The sequence below is a fragment of the Peromyscus maniculatus genome, chromosome 17 (genome assembly GCF_049852395.1).
Source record: "Peromyscus maniculatus bairdii isolate BWxNUB_F1_BW_parent chromosome 17, HU_Pman_BW_mat_3.1, whole genome shotgun sequence".
NCBI classification, from domain to species: Eukaryota; Metazoa; Chordata; class Mammalia; order Rodentia; family Cricetidae; genus Peromyscus; species Peromyscus maniculatus.
In genome coordinates, this window is record NC_134868.1 from 46907739 (window position 1) to 46933677 (window position 25939).

The 25939-nt window shown below is 47.0% G+C and overlaps 2 protein-coding genes and 1 non-coding gene across 3 annotated transcripts; all 3 read right to left on the bottom strand.

Annotated features, from left to right (window-relative positions):
- Positions 1-820: 820 nt before the first annotated feature.
- Positions 821-6495, bottom strand: Star (steroidogenic acute regulatory protein). Its single transcript, XM_006982939.4, has 7 exons — positions 6299-6495; positions 5159-5266; positions 4799-4926; positions 3425-3583; positions 3104-3288; positions 2617-2710; positions 821-1500 (listed from the first exon to the last, which is right to left on the bottom strand). Exons 1-7 carry the CDS (start codon positions 6360-6362, stop codon positions 1387-1389), a joined length of 852 nt encoding a protein of 283 aa, XP_006983001.1. The 5' UTR covers positions 6363-6495; the 3' UTR covers positions 821-1386.
- A 6477-nt stretch (positions 6496-12972) lies between these two features.
- On the bottom strand, positions 12973-25826 carry Lsm1 (LSM1 homolog, mRNA degradation associated). The gene is made up of 4 exons (XM_006982940.4): positions 25634-25826; positions 20783-20851; positions 18368-18483; positions 12973-13555 (listed from the first exon to the last, which is right to left on the bottom strand). The coding sequence occupies exons 1-4, from the start codon at positions 25677-25679 to the stop codon at positions 13385-13387; spliced, it is 402 nt and encodes a 133-aa protein (XP_006983002.1). The 5' UTR covers positions 25680-25826; the 3' UTR covers positions 12973-13384.
- On the bottom strand, positions 18034-18137 carry LOC121823613 (U6 spliceosomal RNA). The gene has a single exon (XR_006065125.1). It is a non-coding gene; the product is annotated as a U6 spliceosomal RNA (small nuclear RNA).
- Positions 25827-25939: the final 113 nt, after the last annotated feature.

Here is a 25939-nt window from a genome sequence, read left to right on the forward strand (position 1 = left end):
TAATACACAATAGTTATTTAATCTTAGCATTATTGGTCAGTATTTCTTACTTGGTATTACCCTTTTAATTAGATAAATGAAAGCCCTGTTATAATCTTCCTCTTTTAGGGCTATTAATCTTAACTGATAGCTCTAAAGAGTTTTCTTTTTGTTCGTTGTGGACTGGTCTCACAGTGGATCAAGCTTGCCTGGAACTTAGGGCAATTCACCTGTGTCGTCATTTGGAGTGTTGAGATTACAGCTGTTGAGCCATGATGCCTGACTAGAGTTTTTTCTAATGATTATGGATGTTCAGCCTGCATATTTGTATGTATGTCTGTGTACCATGTGTGTGCCTGGTGCCCACAGAAGAGGTTCCCTGGGTCCGGAAGTACAGTTGTGAGCTGCAGTGTGTTGTTGGGAATTGAACCTGTATCCCCGAATGAGCAGCCAGTGCTCCCAACTGTTCAGTCATCTCTCCAATCCGTTTTGTATTTTTGAGACAGGGTCTCACTGTGTAGCTCTGGCTCTCTGTAGACCAGGCTGGCCTCAGTGTTACAGGGACCCACCTATTTCTGCCACCCGAGTGCTGGGATTAAAGGCGTGTGCCATCATACTGGCTTTAGGTTAGAGTTCTTTAAGAACTAATTTAGAGCTGTGTTCATTAGAAAATTACATTTTTAGGAAAGAGTCTAAACAGTCCAATGATAAATCTCCAGAAGTGTTGTTCCCTTTGATGAACTAGGAAATTCGAACCTACAGTCTTGGTCCAGAACTCTAATGAAGCTGTGACTCCCAGCACAGATTCTGTAGAGCAGGACTTGACAAGTACAAGCTGAAATTTGCATGTATGGTGCTTTATTGTGATGGAATAAGTAGAGAAGCCAGCATAATAATTAGTTTCGTTTCTCCTTAGAGAAAACAGAATACATATTCTGGAAGGGTCCGTTTGTGGGTAGCTTGATGTTCTGGGCCTTTTATGGAGGGGCAAAAGGTCACTGGGGGTCCCTGGGTAAAAACCTTGCTTTGTGCACACACTGCTTCAGGCAGTGGCATTTTGAGCTCATAAGACAACAGTTCCTGATCCTTAGCAGCCCGCCTTGTCACATCAGCTACTGGCATTTTGAGCAGGATTTTTTAAGTGAGCATATACGAGCCTAGAAGAAAGGTTTACCAGATGTCTATCCCTTAGCCTTCACTTCACAGCTAATGGGTGGAGAGGCCAGAGGTCTTTTCCTCTGGGCTTCATCTCTCTTTTCCTGATGGTCTTTTTTTTTTTACCAGCTAGTCCTAGTGTCGGATGACACTGACACCCCTGTTGTCATCCCCTGAAGATCTGAAACAGACTTGCAGGCTTCCTGCGGGAGTCTGCTGACGGCGTGCAGGTTGACGCAGTGGGTCAAGTCCTTAACACCTGGCCTCAGAGGCAGGGCTGGACTCCAGGCGCTTGCGCAGGTGGTTGGCAAACTCCATCTGGGTTTGTGATAAGACCTGGTTGATGATGGTCTTCGGCAGCCACCCCTGGAGCAGAGACAAGAGTGTTGGTGTCTTTTTGTTTTTGTTTGGGTGGTAGCCGGGGTTTCTCTGTGTATCCCTGGCTGTCCTGGAACTCACTTTGTAGCCCAGGCTGGCCTCGAACTCACAGAGATCCGCCTGCCTCTGCCTCTTGAGTGCTGGGATCAAAGGCGTGCGCCACCACCGCCCAGTGAGCATTGGTACCTTGTGGATACTGTTCTCCTGTACTCTGACACAGGCAGGAACACCCAACAGGGTTTGGTCTTCCTGTTTAGAGGTGCAACCTTTGTTGCTCTATTGTTAGAGACAGGATTCCCAGCTGTGTGATCCTGAGAAGTCTATTTGCCTTTCCCATTACCTCCCTTTTGGGCCTAAGTTAGCCTCTTTCTTTCTTTTCTTTTTTTTTTTTTGGTTTTTCGAGACAGGGTTTCTCTGTATAGCTCTGGCTGTCCTGGAACTCGCTCTGTAACACAGGCTGGCCTCGAACTCAGAGATCCACCTGCCTCTGCCTCCTGAGTGCTGGGATTAAAGGCGTGCGCCACCCCCACCCAACCTAGATCGCCTCTTTCTAAATGGCCATATTTATACATGAAATTGATTTTCTTTTTTAACCATTTCAGTAGGTCCTGGAATCTTGAACGTGTGATCTTCCTACCTACTTCTGCCTCTAAGTACTGAAATTGTAGATACTGCACCCAGCTTTTTAGATGAGGTGAGGGGAAGCCTTTGCAGGCTTCTACAATGGCAGATTAGCAGGCCATATTTACATCCGTTGCCTATCCAACAGCCCGGGATTCTATCAAAATGCAAGAGGAAGGCAGGCAGGATGGCTCTGTGGGTCACAGTGCTGGCCTCACAGGCGTAGCATATGAGTTCAATTACTGGAACCCACGTACAGGAGGAAGGAGAACCCCAAGTCAAGAGTGCCCCTGACCTCCACATTGCTGTTGACATGTGAGCGCCTGCATTCACACATACACATCACACACACACAACAATAATAAAGTGTTTTAAAAATCAAGAAAAAAAAATGCAAGAGGACACCTTCTCCTCTATGTTGGGGAACAAGAGCATGTTTTTGTCACTACTCCCCACTCCCAGGCCATCTCCCACGCCCCTCACCTTGAGGTCAATACTGAGCAGCCAAGTGAATTTAGTCTTTGAGGGACTTCCAGCCAGTGGGTGAAGCACCATGCAGGTGGGACCGTGTTCAGCTCTGGGAATGAAGAGCAGTCAAGGCAGGAAGATGGGTGAGAGGTCTGCTGATTAATGACACTCGCACATTTCTAGAGTGCCCTGTGAGAAGTACTTCATCGAAAGTACTGGCTAACAGCTGGTGTGGCTGCCAGCTCATCAGAACCTGCGGATTAGAGCTGAGGCCCCCTGCTACGCCCCCTGGTTGTCAGAACACAGAAGCCTGCCTGCCCCTTGCTTTAGAAAATTAAGATTCCTAGAAGTTCCTGGATGGATCAGAACAAACCAATTGGCTACTGAAGTGGGGCCGCTCTGGGCCTTCATTGTTGAGCTGAGAATGAGGTTAGGGATTGGTTTCTTGGAGGTGGGGCTCTGGATTATGACAGCGCCGTTGGGAGACGGCTGCCCCCCTTACCTGATGACGCCGGTTTGTTCGGGCATCTCCCCCCAGAGTGTGGCCATGCCTGCCAACACACAGGTGGAGCCCCTGCGCTTGGCACAGCGCACGCTCACGAAGTCCCGGGGCCCCACCAGGTTTCCGGCCGCTGCCGCAGCCAGCTCATGGGTGATGACTGTGTCTCTGCCAATCTTCTGCAGGACCTGATACAAGGGAATCAGAGTCAGGACCCAGCCAGTGGTGGGCTAAGCGCCCACAGTTTGGGATGCCTTTGGCCTGCCGGTTAGATGGCACTCTCTTGGGTCCCTGCTGGCCACACCTGGGCTTCCTTCTCCTCACCTTGATCTCCTTGACATTTGGGTTCCACTCTGCCATTGCCTCCATGCGGTCCACCAGTTCTTCGTAGAGTCTGTCCATGGGCTGGTCTACCACCACCTCCAACCGAAACACCTTGCCCACATCCGGGACTACTTTACTTAGCACTTCATCCCCATTTTCCTGTTAGGGACAAAAGAGAGCCATGGGGTGAAGGCGAGAGAAAAATCACTCCCGGCCTAGGTCTTAGACAACACTGGGAAAGGGACCAGCAAGTCTAAGCGGAGCACTGGGGACCTGGATCTCTACCTGGTGAGGATCCAGTAGGTAAGCACCGCTGACCCAGGCCTTGTATAGCCACTCAAGACTGCCTTGGCTTAGTGATGAATGTTGGGACCACGGGCAGGTCCAACTGACATGAGCTCAAGGAGTCCAAAAGACAGACCTGGAGTGTGAAATGTTTGCTCTACAACTAGCCAATTAGAGAGAGGGAACATTGGGGGTTTTTGGTTTGTTTATTAATATATATGTCATTTCATTTCAGAAGAATGTGGGGCCAGAAAGTTTCAATGACTTGCCCAGGGACCCTTAGCAAGGAGCAGTGCTGAGCCCGGATCCCAGATTTTTTGACTCCTAAACTATTAGTCTATTATTTCCACTACTATAAGAACTTGAGCAACAAGATGCTTCATCTGAACTTTGGGTGATGAATAGTGTGTAAACTTTTGCTGGAAATGAGGTCACCAAAGTAGATCTAATAGTAGAGCTGCTGGTTTTAACCTAAGTCTTGTTACTTACTGGCTCCCAGCAAGGGATACAACATTGAGGGCAGGGCTTCAGCTGACATTGGGCCACTTTTGTGTCCTCTAGCTCTGTGGCAGCCTAAGCCCACATTACCTCTGCAAGTTCATCTGCAGGGTGGGCTGAACGGTACAGAGTATACACTAGCATTGTAAATACTGGGTAGTATGTCCTCCAACGCACATGGAGTCTCCATAGCGCACGGTTTCTATTGGGTGAGTGTACAGCATTTGGAGGGTAGTTAAAAAATAGGAACAGTGTTTCTCAATCAGGTCTTATGGAGGAGGGTTATCTGAGAACCTATTCTTTGTTTGTTTGTTTGTTTTGAGACAGGGTCTCACTATTCCTGGCTTGCCTGGAACTTGCTACAGAGATCAGGCTGGCCTCAAACTCCCAGAGATCCCCATGCTTCTGCCTCCTGAGTGCCGCCGGGATTTAAGGTGTGCACCCTCACCTCAACCTGAGAACAAGTTCTTAGGAGAGTTCTCTAAATAAAACTACGTGGCTGCTTATCAACCGTGAATGAGGTAGGAATCCCAGCAAGCGCTGAACACGTCAGTGGGACCATCCGGGTTCCTGACAGCCACCCCCGCTCACCTGCTGGTTCTCCTTCTTCCAGCCTTCCTGGTTGCTGAGGATGCCCAAGGCCTTCTGCATGGCCACCTCTCCCTGCTGGATGTAGGACAGCTCCTGCTCACTGTAGAGGGTCGCTTCCAGCTGAGAACCTGCATGCACGGCCACCAAAAGAAAGATCTCAGCTCTCATCTCTTGGCCCTCTGAATGTGCTCAGTCCTCAGAAGAGACAAGATCAAAGGCATAGGGGCCTCTCTGAAGGTCAAAGAAGGTCAAGGTAGACAGAGGAGTTAGGGAGCCAAGGCAGGGAGAAGGCAGGCCTCGGGAGCAACATTGGTACCCTAAGTCCATCGCGGCCGGAAGCCCAGAAGCCCCAACATTTACCAAGCAGAGAGCTCCGACGCCGAACCTGACTGATCCATCCAGGGCTGGGGTCCCCCAGTGTCCGGTTCAGCTCCTGGCCAATGGCCAGCACGGCTTGGTGCCTCAGTCCTGCAGAGAGGGAAGGACATTTTTGCCAAGGAACTAGAAAGTCCCATAGTGAGGGGCCATCCAGTCCACTCATCCCAGAGGAGCAAACTGGCTCAGGAACAGATTCCAGCAGGGACCTGAACTGGAGCCGTGTCTTTAAATCCAAGTTCAGGGTTAAACTTCCCCCAGCACCTCCAGGGCCTAGAAATCTCTTTTCCATCTTGGGAAATAAGGATGGGCTGGTCAAGCCTGGCCCTGCCTGGACACAGGCTTTTACCTGGGCCTGTCGTAAACTAGAAAAAGACTGCTCAGTGAGTCACTGGGTATGGAGCAGGATACATCTGTCTCCTGAGGGTTACTCCACTACCAAGATCTGCCTCTTGAGTGACAACACCCCACCCCCACCCCCACCCTGACGCCACCTTTGCCTTGTAGATATGCTGCCCAACTCTCCTGCTTTTTTTTTTTTTTTTTTTTTTGAGACAGGGTTTCTCTGTGTAACAGCCCTGGCTGTTCTGGATCTCCCTCTGTAGACCAGGCTGGCCTGGAACTCACAGAGATCCGCCTGGCTCTGCTTCCCAAGTGCTGGGATTAAAAGCATGCCCCCCCCCCCCCCCCGGCTTTCTCCTGTCTTTCTTATGCTCCTCTTCCCAGACAGTGTCTTGGGCTTGCCAAGCAACTGCTTCTTAAGAGTCAAGGCTGGCTTCTGCCTTTCTCTACCACTGTGGCAAAGACCTGCCTGGGATCCTTGGTTCAGACCTGGTCCAATCCTGAAGGAGGGCAACATCCGAACTAGCTCCAGAACAACTGGGGTCCTGGAGCGGAGGCCAGAAATGACAGGACTTCGATGAGATACAGTACCTTACTATCCAGCCTAATTTTGGGGGTGAAAAACCGAGGTCCAGAAGGGAAAAGACTTACCCAGGCTCACCCAGTAAGGGGGACAACTGGGACCGAAGCCTAGGTGGCCTGTCCCCCGTCCAGGAGCTTTCCTACAAAACCATAGTGCCTGGAGGCTCTTGGCAAGCTCTCACGCCCCCCCCCAACACTCACCTTTCATGTTCCGCACATGTCTGTAGGAGCTCCCGGCACACAGCTTAAATGTGGCTAGGAACATGCTTTCCTGGCCGAGGCGGCAGGCCTGTAATTACGACTGCAATCAGGGACTTGTTCTTGCTGAGCCGCTCAAGGTCTTGAGTCCTGCAGCTGTGGCTTGAACCAAGCGCTCTGCCTTAAATGCTTCCAGCGGAAGGCTGTGCATCATCGCTCGGAGATAAAAAAGCCATCAGTCACCGTGCGGAGGGTCAAGGATAGAGCGATTGCCTCACACGGCAGTGTTGGCCAAGGTGGGAGGGGGCAGAGTGCGTAGAAGGGAGCAGAGAGGACCAGACTCAGTGGATGGGGGGTGGCGTGGGGGGATGGACAGGCCGCTAAGATGGGGCAGTTTGACAGAGGGCATATAGCTTCTCAAGAGTTTTAAATGCAGACGTTTAAGTCCTCAGGCTCCAGATTCAGCATTCACTTAAATGCCCACTAACTGAGGTGCATCACCTCTACACAGAAACACTGGCCTAGGGAGTGAGCCAGGATGGGTAAGTTAACGCTGTAAGACCAGAGTCAGGCGTGGTGGTGGCGCACACCTTTAATCCCAGCACTCTGGGGCAGAGGCAAGTAGACCTCTGTGAGTTTGAGGCCAGCCTGGTCTACATAGTAAGTTTCAGGACGGCTAGGCTACATAGAAAGACTCTGTCTCAAAAAAAAAAAAAAAAAAAAAAAAAAAAAAAAAGCTGCAAGACCATCAGTCAGGCTCGGAGGGTGACAGTGACCAGCTCAAGAACAAACAGGATGTCAGTGGCATGGGTAGCCTTGGGTCCTTCTACCAGTGTCCTGAGCACCCCGTGTGTTCAACGGTTTATTTGCTCACTCATTGATACAAATCACCATTCCCAAAGGCCTGTTCTACGTTCTCATTTTAGGGGACTGTCCGGATATGTTGACCCAGTCTGTAAGCTCTCTAGCAGAGAGTAACTTGGGCCTAGGCTACACCCTGCTCCTTCCTCACCCTTTCCTCAAGCAGCTGAGGCTGGGCCAGCCCTGCTACAGGACTTGGCCTGTGCAGAGAGGTGGGAAAGACAAAGTACTTAGATATCCGCTCCCATCAGTCTTTGCAGGTAGGGGATCCTGTGGTCCTGGGCAAAGATCCATGGAGCCTTTGAAGTGCCTTGGTTGGTCCCAGACATGGCAGGCAGGAAAAAAGCTCTAGGTCCCTGGACTGCCAAGATCTCTTCCTTTCAGAGGTGCCGTGAGGCTGCTTCTAAGCCCAATGAATTCCTATGGCAAGAATGTTGCCATTAGTCTCCATAGCCTTGCCCTGCCCCTAACATTTGACTCCTGCATCCTGTGACTACCATCCCGAGGCACGACAAGACCCACCCCCCTCAGGGCGATTGGATAAAAGGACGAATATGAAGCCATACAGGACCCCTGAGTCCTACAGCCTACATTTCTGGCCGGGTAAAGTTGTGTGAGAGGTCCTGTGAGGGCTACTGCCTGCAGGCACCCAAGGTCCCAAGATCGAGTCCCTAAGACCCACTATGACTCCACTTCTTCCCAGTTCATTTTTGTCCATCCTGCTTTCTTGTGACTTGTCCCTGACGCACCCTCTCCCACTCAGTGCCACTGGAAAGGTGTGACCCCACGCTTGACCTGTCTCTCTGTGGGGTCGTTTTAAGCCGGATGTCTAAACCAGGCTGGCCTCAACCATGCTATGTAGCTGAGATGAGCCTTGAGATCCCAATTCGCCTGCCTTTATCTCCCAAGTCCTGGGATTCCAGGCACGCGCTGCTACATCCCAGACACAGATACCGCTTCCCTCTCCAAACTGCAGCTTGTGCCTAGGCAGGAGGGTGTGCTGGCCGGCTTGGCTGCCCAGGCTCTGCCCTACCCATTGCTTGGTACACGTGTACCCTCAGATACACGTGGGCCTTCCTTCAGGGAAGGTGCTAGGCAGTTGGGAGGGGGGTGAGTGGGACAGGCCGTTCAGATAATGTTCAAGGTCCTGCTATTGCCATTCTGTGGAGAATTATGGCTTTCAGAGGGAGGAGGGGGTAGTGTGGGCACACTGGAACACTGAGGCGTACAGCTGTTGCTGATGTCAGAGACGGCCATTGACTCAGGGAGGGGGTGCTGGATGACCTCCCCCGGTGCCAAGGCTTGCTTTCCCTGTCCTTTCCAGGCCGAATGACTACTTAACTCTTGCCGTTCCTCGGAGCAAAAAGGTCAAGAAAAGTCTGGAATGTCCTCTGATTCTGGGCATCTAAATCTGGCTCTCCCTTTTGAGTAGAGCACATCCCACATGGAAGGAGACCAGACGTACAGAACAGGCAGGGCGAGGGGCGAGGCTTCGGAGCACAAAAGGGAACGCCATTAACTACTCAGCCAGCCTATACTGAATGTCCCCTATGAATATTCAATTCTGACCCTGGGAGTATGACCATGACTCACCGGGACTCAAAGCTGAGGAAGGAAGAAGCGCCACACAGAAATCCTCCTACCTCTGCCTCCCTAAGTGCTGACATTAAAGGGGTGGGTCACCCCAGCTCAGTACTTCCATTTCTCTCTCCCTGCCTACCCCTTGAGTTCTGTGGTTAAAGGCTCGTGCCACCATGCCTGGCTTTTTTTTTTTTTTTGAGGGGGTAGGGGGAGCCATTTCTTTGTAATTTTACTTCGTATTTTCCCTCAATGCATTTCTGTGTACCATTTGTGTGCCAGGGTCTCATGGAGGCCCAAAGAGGGCATCAGGTCCCCTGGAATTGGAGTGAACAGTTGTGAACTGCCATGTGGGTGCTAGGAACCAAACTGGAAAAAAAGCAGCCAGTGCTCTTAACCACTGAACCTAAACCATCCCTCTAGGCCCTCTTTAAAATTGGGGAGTTCCAGCTTAGACTACTAGCAATAGTAGAGAGGGTGCCCGAGCTGGCTTACCCTGGTAATCAGATCGGTGACTACCCTGTCATCATAGAGCCTTCATCCATTAACTGATGCAAGCAGATGCAGAGATTCACAGCCAACTACCAGGCAGAGCTCCAGGAGTCCAGTCGAAGAGAAGGAAGAGGGATTCTATGAGCAAGGGGTCAAGATCATGATGGGGAAATCTACAGAGACAACCAAATCAAACTAGTGGGAATTCGTGAACTTGAGACCAACAGCTGTGGAGCCTCCACGGGAACGAACTAGGCCTCTCCATAAGCGAGACAGTTGTGTAGCTTGATCTGCTTAAGGGCCCCCGGGCAGTAGGATCAGGATCCATTCCTGGTGCATGAGCTGGCTTTTTGGAGCCCACTACCTATGGTGGGATGCCTCCTACAGCTTTGAGGCAGAGGAAGGGGTTTGGACCTGCCTCTACTGAATGTACCAGGCTCTGCTGACTCCCCATGGGAGGCCTTACCTTGTTGTAGGAGGAAATGGGGGATGGGAGGAGGGAAGAGGAGGATCTGTGATTGGCATGTGAAATGAATAAAAAAAAAGTCTTAATACTTTTTTTAAAAAATTTGGGAGTTCACTATGTTGTGGAGGCTGGTCCTGCCTCTGCTTCCCTGGTAGCTAGGACAAGTGCACGCCCACGTAACCCAAAATTTACTTGGTAAACGTGAAGACCTACTCAACAGAGAAAAGCAAGCACCCGCAAAACCGCCATTCCCCCCCCCCCCCCCCCCCCCCGATAGAAAAGGCCTCTTTGGAGTGGGGACATGCAAGGTGGACACTACAGTTCAGGTCCCTGGAAGTCAGCGGGACAAGCCCCCCTCCCCCGCTCAGACCCACAGAGCTCTTGAGATGTTTTCTCGGATCCTCTGACACACATTCTTTACACCTGACAACTGTGGCCTGCAGCTATGGCGGCCTCGGCCTCGGGGGAACATCTCTGTCATTCACTCACCTCCTGATGGCTCAGGGCGCCTGGCCGTCCTCACCTTCTGGTCTCTGCACTGTCTGAGTCAACCTGACCTGACACCTCTATTTTCACCCATTTATCTGTTCTGAAGACAGGGTCTCTCTGTGTCACAGCCCCGGCTGGCCTGGAACTCACTCTGTAGACCAGGCTGGCCTCAAACTCACAGATCTACTACCTGCCTCTGTCTCCCGAGTGCTGGGATTAAAGGCGTGCGTTGCTACCACCACCGCCCGACTCATCTATCTGTGTTCTATCAATGCAGCCTTCAACAGCTTTACAGTGAAACGTAGTATTTCAGACCTCACTCAGATGTTGGGGCTACAGATGGAGCAGACAGAAAAATCCCACCCTTCTACTGGTTTGGTTTGGTTAAGACAGGGTCTCTGTAGTGCTGAAACTCACTGTGACCAGGCAGGCCTCAAGGTCACAAGGCCCCCCTGTCTCTGCCTGGAAAGTGCTGGGATTAAAGGTGTGCACCACCACGCATGGTTTTTACTTTTTTCTTTTCTTTTCTTTTTTGAAAGACAGGACCTCGTGTAACCCAGGCTGGCCTCCAATTCACACTGTAGCAGAGGTTGGCTTCAAACACTGGACCTTCCAGCCTCCCCGGTGCTGGAATTATAGACATGTGCCCCCACACTCAGAAATCCCAGTCTTACTCATTTACTTCAGGGGTTGAAATAGTAAACAATGGCTTGTCAGCTGTTGATGGCTGTCAGGGTAAAAAATAAACCTGGAAGGGAAATAGGGGGAGGTAGGATTTTTGAGGGGATTTTCCTCCCCCTACCCCAATACTGGGGCTAGAACCCAGAACATGCTAAGCAAGCTTTCTACCAGAGCTACCTTTCCATCCTAGACATGCCGTTTGGAAGAGGTAGTCAGGGAGGGTGGCGCTTGAGCAGAGATCTGAAGGTAGCAAAGGTAATCTTCAGTGGTTGAAATCAAAGACAGGACAATGAGGATGTACGTTTCCCTTTCCTAGTTATAATGGACATAGAAAACCAGACTATAATGCTTTTCAAATGCTGGAGTCACTCTCAGAAATGTGTACTTTATATTACCAGTGTCAACATGCACGCAAGGTTTACATACAACCTAACTTCATTATACAGGATGTACTCTGTATTTCTTCTTTGTTTTTGCGCTCTACTTTGTATTCTATTCAGAGTAGAGATGTTGTAGATTTAAAAAGCAGAGAGCATGAAATCAAATATATGAAGGGCCTAAGGAGGAAGTTTAAAGAAACAGATAAGCTCAGTTATTTCAGAATCAAGATGGCTACAAGCAGGGTGTTCTCATTTTCCCTTCTGAAATCAACTGCCCCAACTTTCACTATGAACTGGAATTGCTCCTGCAGTCTCCTAGGAGCGTATCTACAGTGGTCAGTGATCAGGGCACACAGGACAGTTGAAGCAAGCCCCTAGGCCAGGCAATCTGGGAACTAAGAGGAAGGAAGCAGTCTAAACAGTTTAACCTTTAGATTCAACTCCAGGCTGCTGCAGGACATAGATCAGAAACATCACAACTGACTGAACCTTGCAAAGAACAGATTCAATGGGCAAGAAGGTCCCTTTCTCTTTTATAACTCATGTCTCTTATTGCATTGGAGTTGTTTGATGTTGAAATAAGTGACGAACAGCTCTTGAAGGTGCCAAATGTTCTGAAACAGTAGAGCACAATTAAAGTCCCTCTACTTAGATATGTGATGTGAACCTTGCATTCTTCTTTTTTTTTTGCTTGCTCTTTGAGACAGAGTTTCTCTGTGTAGCCTTGGTTGTCCTGGAATTCACTCTGTAGACCATGATGGCCTCCACTCAGTTCCCTCTGCCTCCTAAATGCCAGGATTAAAGGCATGTGCCACTACTGCCTGGCATGAACCTTGCACATTCTAAGCACTATCCTCAATTGAGCTACATCTTCAATCCAAGGACAATAATTTCTTCAAAAAGCATCTACTGTAAAACTAACCCAGTAATGAAGAATTAACATGCTAAATGGTTTATGGGCATCTGGGGCAGGTTTTTTTTTTTTTTTTTAAACACTTGGAAACATAAACTAAGCATATTTCCTATCACAGTATGAAACAGTCCACACCACTACCCAAAAGATTACACAAGGGAATTATGTGGGATAATTACATTACTGAGAATCATTTCAATGTGCTTATAAGCCAATTTCCATGCTGTTGCTTCATTCCTGCCTGTTGCCTACTAAAGCACACTGCTTTTAAAATGTCATCTGTTACACTCACTGCGCAACCATGACTCTCCAGAAATCAAGTCAACGCAGTGGGGTCACTATGAATCAGCAGTTACAAAATACCATTTGTGGATGTGTGTGTGTGTGTGTGTGTGTGTGTGTGTGTGTGTGTGTGTGTGTGATGACCTAAGCCAAAGGTGATCGAAACTTAAGTGTAGAGGACTTGGAAACCTAGCTAGAGTAACAGAAGACTGAGAACGGAGCACATTATGAAGACATTCTTTCTTCTGAGAAAGTTTGGAATAGCTGTGGGTAAAGCAGGGTTCAAGTTTCTTAAACAAGAGGCTTCTGTTGTAACTAGTTCCTTGAAAACTCCCTTCTCAATCCTGAAACTTGATCAGATTTACAAACATGAAAATGGGGACGGGAAACCAAGATAGGTATGTCTTGACGAGCAGACAGCTACGTGGGATTGTGCCGGCAGGGGATCCGAGCCTATGAACGTCACACCTTCTGCAGCAGTGAATTTCCTCTTTTCACCAGAGGTAACTCCATTTTGTGAAATAATATGACAATATGGGATTCATTCTTTATTTACAAGTAAATGAAGAAATATCTTTTAAAAAGAAATGTAAACTCTGAGATAAGGAAAGCAATATAAAGACTTGATTCTTGGCTCCACAGTGACTTGTGGTCATGTCACCGTGTCCTTAAACAATAAAGCTGGGCATGGTGGAACACACCTGTAGTCCCACAAGTTAGAGGCCAGCCTGGTCTACATAGTGAGATTCAGGTTAGCCAGAGCTATATAACAAGACTGTTTGAAACAGAAAAGCAAAACAAAACATACAATGATTTTGTTAAAAACAAAATCGCATGATATCTTCACGGGGACGTATGTGAAAGAATAAGGCCACCTTTCACTAGACAGTCTTTGGTCAATGTGTGAGGTGACCAGGTGACAGCCCTCGCTCTCTAGAGCAAAGGCCTCAGTACTCATCCAGAGTGTCTGCTCGAGGGATGGAGAGGCCCCGGTCTTTAAGGGCCTGAACCTTCAGCTTCTCTGCCTCCAGTCTGGTCTGCTGTTCTACCCGCTGTTCCTCTAGAATCTCTTCGATGGACACCTGCTGGAGGGGCGTGTCGCTCTCCTTTTCCAAGTCCTGCAAAACAGGCAGGTTTGAACAACTTCCCATGAAGTCCAGAACAGAAAATCTCACCCACAGATCCCAGGATGGCGCTTGGGCTGCTTTTCCTAGCTGTGATAAGGCTGAGATACCCTTCTCCTGCAGAGACAGGCAGTGACAGTACACAACATATACCACTTAGAATGTGCACACAGGGGTGGGGATCAGCGGGCACAGCAGAGGTTCCGGTGAAGACCCATGTTAGTCAGGGGTAACTTTCTACTACAAGGGAAAGAACAGCTTTTCTCCAACACAAAACCTGAGCTTAGCAGGTAACTCAGAGGACAAAGTGCTTGCTGTGCACTCGGGGAGACCCGAGTTGGACTCCCTACAGCCCACATGAAGCTGGACACAGCAGCACACCTATGATCCCAGTGCTCCTGCTGCGAAATGGGAAGACAGACAGGAGCATCTCTGGAAACTGAGGAGGGCCAGTTCAACTGGGGCACACAGTGGAGAGAGACCCTGTCTCAAACAAGGTGCAAGATGAGCACTGATACCCAAAGTTATCCTCTGAGCCCTCCATGTACACTTGTAAGTGTGCACCTGCACTCACACATCTCTAAGGCTGTTTACAGAAAGGTATCTCAACTATACAGGCTCCAAAGAAAGTATTCCGGCCACAATAGCTACAGATAAGTCTTGTATTTTACATTTCTCTCTGTCTCTCTCTGTCTCTCTGTCTCTTGGTTTTTTGAGACAGGGTTTCTCTGTGTAGCCCTGGCTGTCCTGGAACTCTCTGTATATCAGGCTGACCTTGAACTCAGAGATCAACCTGCCCATGTCTCCTGAGTGGCTGGGATTAAAGGCGTGAACCACCATGCCCAGATAAATTTTAATAAAAATATTACTTCACTTTCCTTACTTCAAAAATACATACACACTGTAGGAATGTATATTAGCAGACAATCTGAAACTTTAAAAATTATTCATGATTCTAGAATGGAACACCAATACTTGTTGAATGTTATTTTCAGGTGTAGGCCCGTCCATCTATTTGTGACCAGAGGCACTGAGTCTGTTTATTGTTTGGAACTGCGTCTTTAAACTGCGTGTGGGTCTCAGTGCATGTGTGACGGCCTAAGGACAGCTGTAGAGTCGGCCTCCCCTCCCACACTCACTGGCTTCTGGGAACTGAACTCAGATTGTCAGGCTTGCACAGTGCCTTAAACCACTGAGCCATCTCACGGGCCTTGGAGCCATTTTGTTCCATGGTGCCGGGGATCAACCAGCGCCCTGTGCATGCTAGCAAGCCCTCTAAGGCTTAGCTACGTCCTCAGACCAGGTGTATACAGGACTTAAAACAAGAACAAACCCATAACGCAAATAGTGACTGTCAACTTTATTTTCATTTAACACAGCATAATATACTTATGATTTGTCATAAACATTTAATAACCAATCTTGTAATGCAGAACTAGAAACGAGCCTCACTAAACACAGATTTATCATTTTTAAAATGTACAGGTATTATCTGTAACAGGGAAAGCCTACATAGATAAAGCAGCAATATACTTCTGCCCCCTCCCCACAACTCCTCCCAGTCAGGATCTTTGTTATACAGCAAAAAATGTCTGTCCTAGAACTCACTAGAACTCACTATATAACGCCCAGGCTGGCCTCTACTCATTGATCTCCTCTAGTGAATGCTGGGATTACAGATGAGCTGCTTACCCTCTGTGACTTTTTTTTTTAAATTTATGCCTAGCCAGGGGTGTGGGCAGAGACCAGACAAGGGTGTCATATCTTCTGGAGCTGGAGTTAGTCAGGTATGAGCTACCGTCTATGGGTGCTGGGAACTGAACTCAGGTTCTCCCGAAGAGCTAGGGAAGCAGTAAGCACTCAGTTATTGATAGCCGTCCTTCCAGTCCCTTTCATGACTTTTGATGAGGTGGTTTGGAAAGACACCGACCAGAAAAAAAATCTGCAGATGTTTCAGTCTGGATAATAACTGACACATGCCTCCAAGGTCTCAGAGCTCAGCTGTTGTGGTATCAGAGGAAGGACTCTCAGCAGGAGGTTAGAAGAAGCCACACAAGTTGCATAAGTTACCCGGGTCAAAGGTTATCTGCTAAAAACTACACATGATCACCTAACCCCTTCCCTCGTAACCCTGGAGTGAAGAAAAGACAATGGCGTAGCTCTGCTTTCCTGGGCTTTTCACGGTATTTCACCCGCGGAACTACTAATGATGACCACAATGGGATCACCTTTTAAAGAAAACGTTCTTAGGACTGGGATCCTTCATCATCCACAGAATCCAGGCACTTTGTTTTCTTTTTGGAATAAGGTCTTGTGCAGACTGGCCATAAACTTGAAATCTTCTGCCTCAGTCTCCACACTTCTGATATCACACGCATGTGCCACCATGGGGTACCATTAGAGATGTCTTCAACAATGCTTCTCTAAAGATATGCTGGTTATGAGTTCTCCTGGGCTTTAATATGTAATTTCTTCAGACTGACTGCTGACTTACATAATCTGTTTTTTTGTTTTGTTTTGGTTTTTTTTGGTTTTTCGAGACAGGGTTTCTCTGTGTAGTTTTGGTGCCTGACCTGGATCTCGCTCTGTAGACCAGGCTGTCCCTGAACTCACAGAGATCCGCCTGGCTCTGCCTCCCAAGAGCTGGGAATAAAGGCCATACACAATCATTTTTTAAAAGAGGCTAGAAAATGTTATGAATGCTTTACACCTACGTATGTATATGTATTGTGTGCATGCCTAGTGCCCACAGAAGGCGTCAGAGTCCTTGGAAGTTAAGTGACAAGTGGTTGCGAGCCTCCATGTGGGTGCTGGGAACTGAACCCAGTTCTCTGCAAGAGCAGCCAGTGCTCTTAACTGCCGAGCCGTCTTTCCAGCCCCACCACAGAAAAATATTTTAAAATGATGAGGTATTAATACATTTCACAGCAGTGCTTGGGAAGCAGGCGCATGTTTATGTACATGTGAAGGCCAGAGGCTCACGTAGGGTGCTTGATCACTCCCTGATTTTTTGAGACAGTCTCTCATGGAACCTGGAACTCTTGGTTTCAGCTAGACTGGCTGGCTTGAGCCCCCTGCCAGTGCTAGAGTGACAGCTTTTCGTAGGCGCCCTCACGCTTGTGCGGCAAACACTGCCCCTAGGAGCCATCTTCCCAGCCTAGGATGTCGGGACGGTCTCATGCTGACCTCAGACTCACTCACAGCTGGGTTAAGCTCTTTCCCACAGGACGGCCTCTCCATCAAACTATCGCCAACTGAATTTTCTCATTTTCTTGAAAGAGTGTTAAAAGAAAAATAACTCCACACTAAACTGCTCTACTCAAACGCCTTCTGAACACTAAATTAAGACATTGCTGACCACTGAGAGACTCTAGAAACCAAGTGAGAACACATCGAATGCAGGATGTTTCTGGCAAACTGGTTGTTTCCAGTCCTTAATGTCTTCCTCTCTCCCTTCTTTCCCCCATCTTCTTTCGGGGTGTTATACACTACCCAAGCACAGCACTGCCGAGCCCAGCCCCCGCCCCACACTGAATGTCAACCAGTGTCACAGGGACTTTGACTTTCCTAGAAACACAACAGGATTTCAGGCTTAAATAAGTACTTAAAAGAAAATCTGAATACTTCAAACATATATGTCTATACACACACACACACATACACAATCATCTTCTGATGTGCACACACACACATATACAGAGCAAGCAGTAATACTTCAGATCTAATTTAACATCTCACTGGCTGCTCTTTCTGGCACAAATACTCAGGTCCTTCCTCTTCCTCCCTAGTCCCGAGTTCCACTCTGAAACCTCACAGTGGCTTTTCCTACACCTACTGTTTTCCTATCTAAAAATATACACAACACTTTCCTCAAATGCTGCTGATTAACTTTATGCCACGAAACATGAAGTGCAACCAACCATTTGATTTCATTATTTTTAAAATTATGTATCTATGGTATGTGCATATGAACACAGGTGTCCTGCGATCCATTGGAGCTTGAGTTACAGACGGTTGTGAGCTAGGAACCAAACTCAGGCCCTCAGTGAGAACAGCACGTGCTCTTAATCACTGAGCCATCTCTCCAGCTCCTCACCAACTACTTAAATGATTAAAATATTCCAACAAGTAAATCTTGTTTTCAGTGCTAGGCAAGATTTTACCATTGTGAAATACTCCCAGCTCTAAATTATACCTTTATAAATCAGGACATACAACAAGTTCTGTAACTTTTTGCTATCCGAGATTATTTAAAAACCACATAAGGATCAATATATTTGTTCTTGCTTTATTCTTTTGAAGAGGGTATTACATTTGAGCCCTGGCTGGCCTGGAAAACACACACACACACACACACACACACACACACAGCTTCAAACTAGAAGAGATCCACCTACCACAGCTTCCCAACTGCTGGGATTCTAGACAGGAGTCACCATACCCAGCAATATTGTTTCTTTCTTTCCAGATGAACAAACATGGAACACTTAACAGATCTGTGTGCCATGCTTGCACAGAGGCCACGCTAATCTTTGTATTATCCCAATCTTAGTATATGGGCTACCGAAGTGAGCACCGGCAATAGTGTTTGCTATCAGATAAAGCCAACGCTCTTTTGCTAGTGAGAGCAAATCTTTAAAATGCAAACACGCGATGGAATGAGGTTAACTACCCTTGGCAGTGTTGCTCTGGTAACTACAGCTTCCCTGACCAGTGGGTTCTTGTGAGAAGATTGCTGCAGTCGGGGAGAAGGCAGCTCGCATCAATGTCCAGATCCATAGCAGCAGCTTAGCAGTTTTCACTTACTATTTCTCCTAGCAGGACCACATTTTCTCCTCTGACCACAAAAATCCCTCGAGGAATATCACCGTACTTTCTGCCCACGTGAATGCGCTCCACAGTCTGATGCAGGACTAAGTTAGCTACAAGCACACAGAGAAGAGAGAGATTCAATTATTCAGTTACATTTTAATTTCACTGGTTATAACAAACCGTGAGGAGAATTTGGTTTTGGGGGTTGGGTTTTTGTGTGTGTGGAGGGTGGGTGGGTGGGGTCTCACTCCAGCCTCACCTGGCCTGGAAATCACCATGTAATCCAGGCTGCCCCAGAATTTGTGATGATTCTCCTGCCTCATCCCCTTATACATGCTGCGATTGCAGGCAGGAGCCAGCACATGTTCAGTTTTAGGAGGCACTCAAATAAGGAAAGAGTATTTCCCATTACGTTGGGCTAATGAATGAATGATGGTAGGAATAAGTTACTTTGGTATTATTTAACTGCTAGTATCAGCATGGTTCCTATAAAATATAAACAAACGGAAATCTGGAAACTTGAACCTAGACAACTGCCAAGATTAAAGCTCTGTTCTTTTGGAGTTTTTCTTTGCTGTGTGAATATATGTATGTTGTGAGAATATGTGGATGTAACTTCACTGAGGTTTTTTTTTTCTTTTTTCTTTTTTTTAGTTTTTTGAGACAGCATTTCTCCGTGTAGCTTTGCTCCTTTCCTGGATCTCACTCTATAGACCAGGCTGACCATGAACTCACAGAGATCTGCCTGCCTCTGCCTCCCAAGTGCTGGGATCAAAGGCGTGCGCCACCACCGCCTGGCTTCACTGAGGTTTAATTTTTGTTCAGTTCTTATAATTCATGCAACCCAATGTAATTTTTATGGACTATGACACAGCAAGAATCTTTTCAGGACTGGAGCGATGGCTCAGAGGTTAAGAGAACTGGCTACTCTTCCAGACGTCTTGAGTTCAATTCCCAGCCACCACATGGTGGCTCCCAACCATCTACAATGAGATCTGGTGCCCTCTTGTGGCATGTAGGCATACATGCAGGTAGAACACTACATAATAAATAAACTCTTTTTTTTTTGTTTTTTGAGACAGTTTTTCTGTGCAGCTTTGCGCCTTTCCTGGATCTCGCTCTGTAGACCAGGCTGGCCTTGAACTCACATAGATCCGCCTGGCTCTGCCTCCCAAGTGCTAGGATTACAGGCGTGTGCCACCCCCGCCCAGCAATAATTAAATTCTTTAAAAAAAAAAAAAAAATACTTAGCCGGGCAGTGGTAGCGCATGCCTGTAATCCCAGCACTCGAGAGGCAGAAGCAGGTGGATCTCTGTGAGTTCCAGACTAGCCTGGTCTACAGAGCTAGTCCAGGACAGGCTCCAAAGCTACAGAGAAACCCTGTCTCGGGGAAAAAAACAAAAAACAAAAAACTTTTTTCACCTTGTCAGATAATCATATCTCATGATCTCAACATTCATTATTTATCCCTTCAAAGCACTTTGATGAATTTAACTTAAGATTTAGAACACTAGGGCTGGAGAAATGGCTCAGAGGTTAAGAGCACCGACTGCTCTTCCAGAGGTCCTGAGTTCAATTCCCAGCAACCACATGGTGGCTCATAACCATCTGTAATGAGATCTGGCGCCCTCTTCTGTATGCATAGTAAATAAATAAACCTTAAAAAAAAAAAAAGATTTAGAACACTAACCTCTAGGAATTATTTTCTTCTTTCAATTAGTACTACTCGTCTTACTTGAAGTAAAACAGAAATTGATGTTTGTATTGTTTTGGTGTGAGATGGTTCTTGATCTGTTTCCAACGGGATCCTTTTGCCTCAGCCTAACAAGTATCTGAGACAATAGGCGTATGGCTGGCTGTTCATACCTTGTCAATTCTGGGGTTTCCGTTGTGTTTATCCTTACACTCAAACCCAGCGACCTAGCAGATAACCTACAAACGTTCAGTATGAACTAAGAAGCTTCTTATACCAAAGGGAAACATAAATCTTACTTCAGGAAATGCAGAGCGCAAAATGAAGACTGACCCCTAAATCTGGTATATTCCTATATGGAAATTATTCAGTTTATTGTTCCCCCTCCCTCAAGAAAAGTTTCAGGAAATGGCTTCTACTCTATTGACAGGGAGGGATGGCCTCCAGGAAATGATTTGAAGACTAACTTTATTTCTATCATTTGGCTCCCTCTAATGGGGAAAATAAAAACACTAGTGAGAATCAGTTTTAGAATACACACTTGTAAATATACAAGCTTTTGAAACACCTAACCATAATTTGAAAACAATTTACTCACCCCAAACAGTTCCATTTTGCTGACACATGGGGAAAAGTTAGAAATAAGTAAATCTGAATATGAAATAACGCCAAAAAAATTCAATGGGATTAAAAAGTAAGATCATAACAATACATACCAAACTGATCAATGCTTCTTAAAAAACCTATAAGTGTCCTTCCATCTCGAAGTAGGACCAAGTGCTTTTCTGGGGAAAGAGAAAAGATCTTTAAATAAAAGCTGTCCGTTTCAGTGAGCGTACATGGTAACAATAAACATCCAGTTCGTAGCTGTTTTAAGCTGTACCAGACCCTCTTCTAATGTATTTAAGGTGGAGTTCATTGTAAAACGTGTGTGGAAAACTATGGCAGCCCAGGATTTAGATGATGTCAGTACTGGAAAGACTCAGAATAGTCTGCAGTTAGAGAAGGACACTGGGCAGCCAGGAAGGGCAGCTGGCTCCAGGCTGAGGTCACATTTAACCCTCTTAGTGTCATATAATTTCTCCATCTCAAACAGAGAAACTTAGTCTAGACAGTTTTTCTTTTTCTGAGTGGATTTTACACAACCTAGTTGGGCTCCAGTTTACTATACAGCTAAGGATGACCTGCCTTCATCTACGTGCTGGAATTACAGACGTTTATTTACCTTCGTCATCTGCTAGGTTTCTATGACCTAACTCCTAGAATTATTTCAACTAGTCTTCATCACATCCATCCATCCCCCCCCCCCCCCCCCGCCCCTTTTTTTGATTTTTTTTAATACAGGGTTTCTCTGTGTAGCCCTGGATCTCACTCTGCAGCCCAGGCTGGCCTGGAGACGCACCTCCTCTGCCTCCCGAGGGCTGTGATTAAAGGTGTGCACCACCACCGCCCTGCTTCACATTTTGCTTTCAATTAAGGAAATCTGAAGGGAAAACAATGCTTCAGAGTGGCTAGTGTACAGCCAAGAGGCAAGCCTCCAAAAGAAATCTAAAATGCCTCAGACAGGTAAGGCTTGATGGTGCCCTAGAGCAGGAATTTAGTTAAGAGCTTTAAACAAAACGGATGTGTCCGTGTGCATGCTTGCAGAGCCCAGAAGGCGGCATCAGACTCTTGGCACTGGAGTCCCGGGCAGCGCTCAATGAACTGCTGATGGATGTGGGCACGAGCAATTACTCTGGCCCCCCCAAAGAGAAGTGTGCACTTAATCACTGAGCCACTTCTCTAAACCAGGGGTGAGGTGAATGGCCTTTTTGTGGGGGTCACACATCAGATATTTACAGTACAACTTATAACGTAGCATAACTGCAGTTAGAAGTAGTAACACAAATAATTTTATGGTTGGGGGGGGTCATCACAACATGAGGAATCGTATTAAAGGGTTGAAGCCTTAGAAGGTTGATTGAGAACCACCACGGGTCTAAACTATTCTGAGGTCTGAAAGTCATCAATCTTATGAATTTATATTTATTGTAGGACAAAGACAAGTCATGGTGATATTTTATTTGTACTGAAATGTGATTTTATTTGTATGTTAATAAATAAAGTTGCCTTGGGGGTCAGAACTAATAGCAAGCCATAGCAGAAGCTGGTCGGTGATGGCACACGCCTTTAATCCCAGCACTTGGGAGGCAGAGACAGGCGGGGATCTCTGTGAGTTCGAGGATACAGTCAGCATGGAGACACACGCCTTTAATCTCAATACCAACCATAGAACTGGAGGTCTGGATAGATGGAGGTCATGTAGTTGGGTTTACAACCATTGAGAAGGCAGAACAGGAAGTCTATAAAAATACAGAGACACAGGAAGGAGGTCTCTTTCGGAGGGAAGGACAGGAGCGGCAGTGAAGGGTAAGGGTTTTAGCGCTTAGCTATTACTCTGACCTCTTGGGCTTTCATCTCTGCATTGGCTCTGTGTAGAATTTTTTTTTTTCCGAGACAGGGTTTTTCTGTGTAGCTTTGCACCTTTCCTGGAACTCACTTTGTAGACCAGGCTGGCCTTGAACTCACAGAGATCTGCCTGACTCTGCCTCCCCAGTGCTGGGATTAAAGGCGTGCGCCACCACCGCCTGCTGGCTCTGTGTTTCTTATTTAACAAAATGTTTACATCTACAACAAGTCTTGTTTTTTTGAGACAGGGTTTCTCCATGTAGTTTTGGTGCCTGTCCTGGATCTTGCTCTATAGACCAGGCTGTTCTTGAACTCACAGAAATCCGCCTGGCTCTGCCTCCCAGAGTGCTGGGATTAAAGGCGTGAACCACCACCACTCTGCTAAACAAATCCTTAAAAGTACTAGAGCTTCAAGCCAGGCATGGCGGCCATGTCTGTAATCCCAGAATTTTAGAGACCGAGACAGAAGGAATGGTGTGACGGAAGGGGCCTGCCTCAAAGAGGAAATCAAACCAAATAAAAATCAAATGAACAAAATCCGAAGCTTCTGACAGCAAAGGTGGAGCCAGACAGATAAACACATAGCTGAGCCAGGCATGGTGGCGCACACCCTAAACTAGAGCGCTCGAGAGGCAGAGGCAGGTGAGTTCCAGTCCTATGTAGAGACCCAGTCTCAAAACAACAAACCCAGGACTGGGAGAGAACAGTGTGTGTGCTGTCATAGGGGAGTGAGGGGGAGATAAATGGTTTGACATTTTTCTGTAATGGAGAAGGCCTGGGATCCAGGAGAATTATGGGAGGCTCGAGAACATAAGCAATTTTAGTAAATGGCAGGATTTGCTGTTAGAGGCTTCAGGTAATTCAGATATGTAAGAAAAAGTGAACGTAAAAGGTTCCACTAAAAGAATATTCCGCCGGGCGGTGGTGGCGCACGCCTTTAATCCCAGCACTCGGGAGGCAGAGCCAGGCGGATCTCTGAGTTCGAGGCCAGCCTGGGCTACCAAGTGAGTTCCAGGAAAGGCGCAAAGCTACACGGAGAAACTGTCTTGAAAAACCAAAAAAAAAAAAAAAAAAAAAAAAAAAAAAAAAGAATATTCCATTACACTTCACAGATAGGCTTATAAGGTGGGATGTGTGTGTAGCTATAATACATATATATCTATATATAAATAATGGCTCCACTAAAAGAATATTGCATTACATTTTACAGATAGGCTTATAAGGTGGGGTGTGTGTGTATATAGCTATAATACATATAAATCTATATATTTATAAATATATGTAATATACAATATATAAAAATATATTTATACATATATAAATATATACTTATATTTCTATATTTATCTACACACAGAAATATATCTATAAATATATAGAAATACAGATATATGAGCTAAAGTCCAATATATTTGGGTGGGTCTACACTTTTCCATTGGACAGCAAAATAATTTGGCTTAAAAGAAAAAAAAAAAAAAAGATCACTTGGGACTGGAGAGATGGCTCAGCGGTTAAGAGCATTGACTGTTATTCAAGACGTCCTGAGTTCAATTCCCAGCAACCACATGGTGGCTCACAACCACCTATAGTGAGATCTAAGGCCTTCTTCTGGCCTGCAGGCAAACACACAGACAGAACATTGTATACATAATAAACAAACCTTAAAAAAAAAAAAAAAAAAAAAAAAAGATCACTGATAACTGAGAATGCAACCTTAGATCCTCTCTAATTTGCAAGCTCACAGTAAATTATTTTTTTAAAACTTTTACTTGTTTGAAGCTGTATAAATCATTTTGCGTTTGAAAGTCACAGGATTAAAATGATTTAAAAATGCTGCTAATGGGTTGGAGCGATGGCTCAGCACTTTAGAGCACTAGCTGCTCTTCCAGAGGACCCAGGTTCGATTCCCAGCACCCACATAGTGGTTCACAACCGCCTGTAACTCTAGTTCCAGGGGATGCTATGTCTTCTTCTGGTCTCCCCAGCACCAGGCAAGCACACAGTGCACAGACATACATGCTCACACCCTTTTTCTTTTTTAATTTAATGCTGTTTTTTTTTTTTTTTTTTTTTTTTTTTTTACTTTAGAAATGCTGTTTGAAAAGCCGGACAGTGGTGGTGCACACCTTTAAACCCAGCACTCGGGAGGCAGAGGCAGGTGGATTTCTGTGAGTTGGAGGCCAGCCTGGTCTACAAAGGGAGGTCCAGGATAGCCAGGGTTGTTACACTGAGAAATCCTGTCTCGAAAAAACAAACAAACAAAAAAACAAACCGACGTTTGAGGAATCATACCAAGAAAAGAATTTGGGGGTGGTGGGTAGTTTAAAGTGGGGCTAGAGAGATGGCTCAGAAGAGCACTTGTTGCTTTTTCAGAGGATGAGTTTGGTTCCCAGCACCCAAACTACGGCTCACAACTGTCCTTAGCTCCAGTTCCAAAGGATTTGAGGAAGGACATCTGACTTCGTGGTTATCAGGCGCACACACGGTGCACGTACACGCAGGCAGGACATGCATAGACGAAAAAATAAAAATAATCCTTAGAAGACAAAACTGTCTCCTCGTGGTTTGTACACGACTGACCTATTTTCAGTAAAAGCCAAACTGTCCAAGAGACGGAGGTAAGTTGGAAGTGAGTTAACCTTTCTTGTCAAGTCGGTTATTACCTCCGACACCTGTCTCTACAGCTTTAATCTGAAAGTGCTAATGACCCTCATAAGACAAACGAGATTGCAAATGGTTTCATTACAGAGGGCCCGTGTTGACTGCTAATTAAATTCAACTGCTGTTGTCTTAAGATTTTTTTTGGGGGGTGGGGGGGGTCCTCCCAGAAGCACTCTCCTCCACCCACCGTCAAATATAACCTGGAAATAACTACAGTGAAAGCCAGGGCACACGAGGGAAGTCGCCTGGACCACTTCACAGTGGGCACGTCGGATGCTGCACCCCTCGGAAGGGTTCCACAGCTTGGGGGTGGGGTGGGGAGATCACCACTCCAGGGACAGAGGGAGGCAGGGTAGGGGTGGGCTCCGAGGCTGTGAAGACAGAGCACCCCGCCGGGGCCCAGGGGACCCCCACTCCAGAAAGGGTCCCACAGCAGGCGTGTCCCCCCCGGTACTCACTGTCGATGTCCTCGATGAGGCTGGCGGTGCCGGGCATATAGTTCATTTTGAGCTCGGGCAAGGCGGCACCGGGCAGCCGCGGCGGGGCGAGGGCGTCCAGTCGCCCGTCGGCGGGACGCGGACGGGAACCCGCCGCTCACCTGCACCTCAATTGCCGCTAGCCGCCGGAAGCGCTCTGCGCTGACCCCACCCACTTCCGGCACCGCGCGTCCGTCCACATAAAGAGGCGTGCCGGGCGTGCGATCGCCGGCACAGTGTCTTCCTCTCCCGGCGGGGAAGTGGTGTGCAGGCCCGGGAGGACGGAAG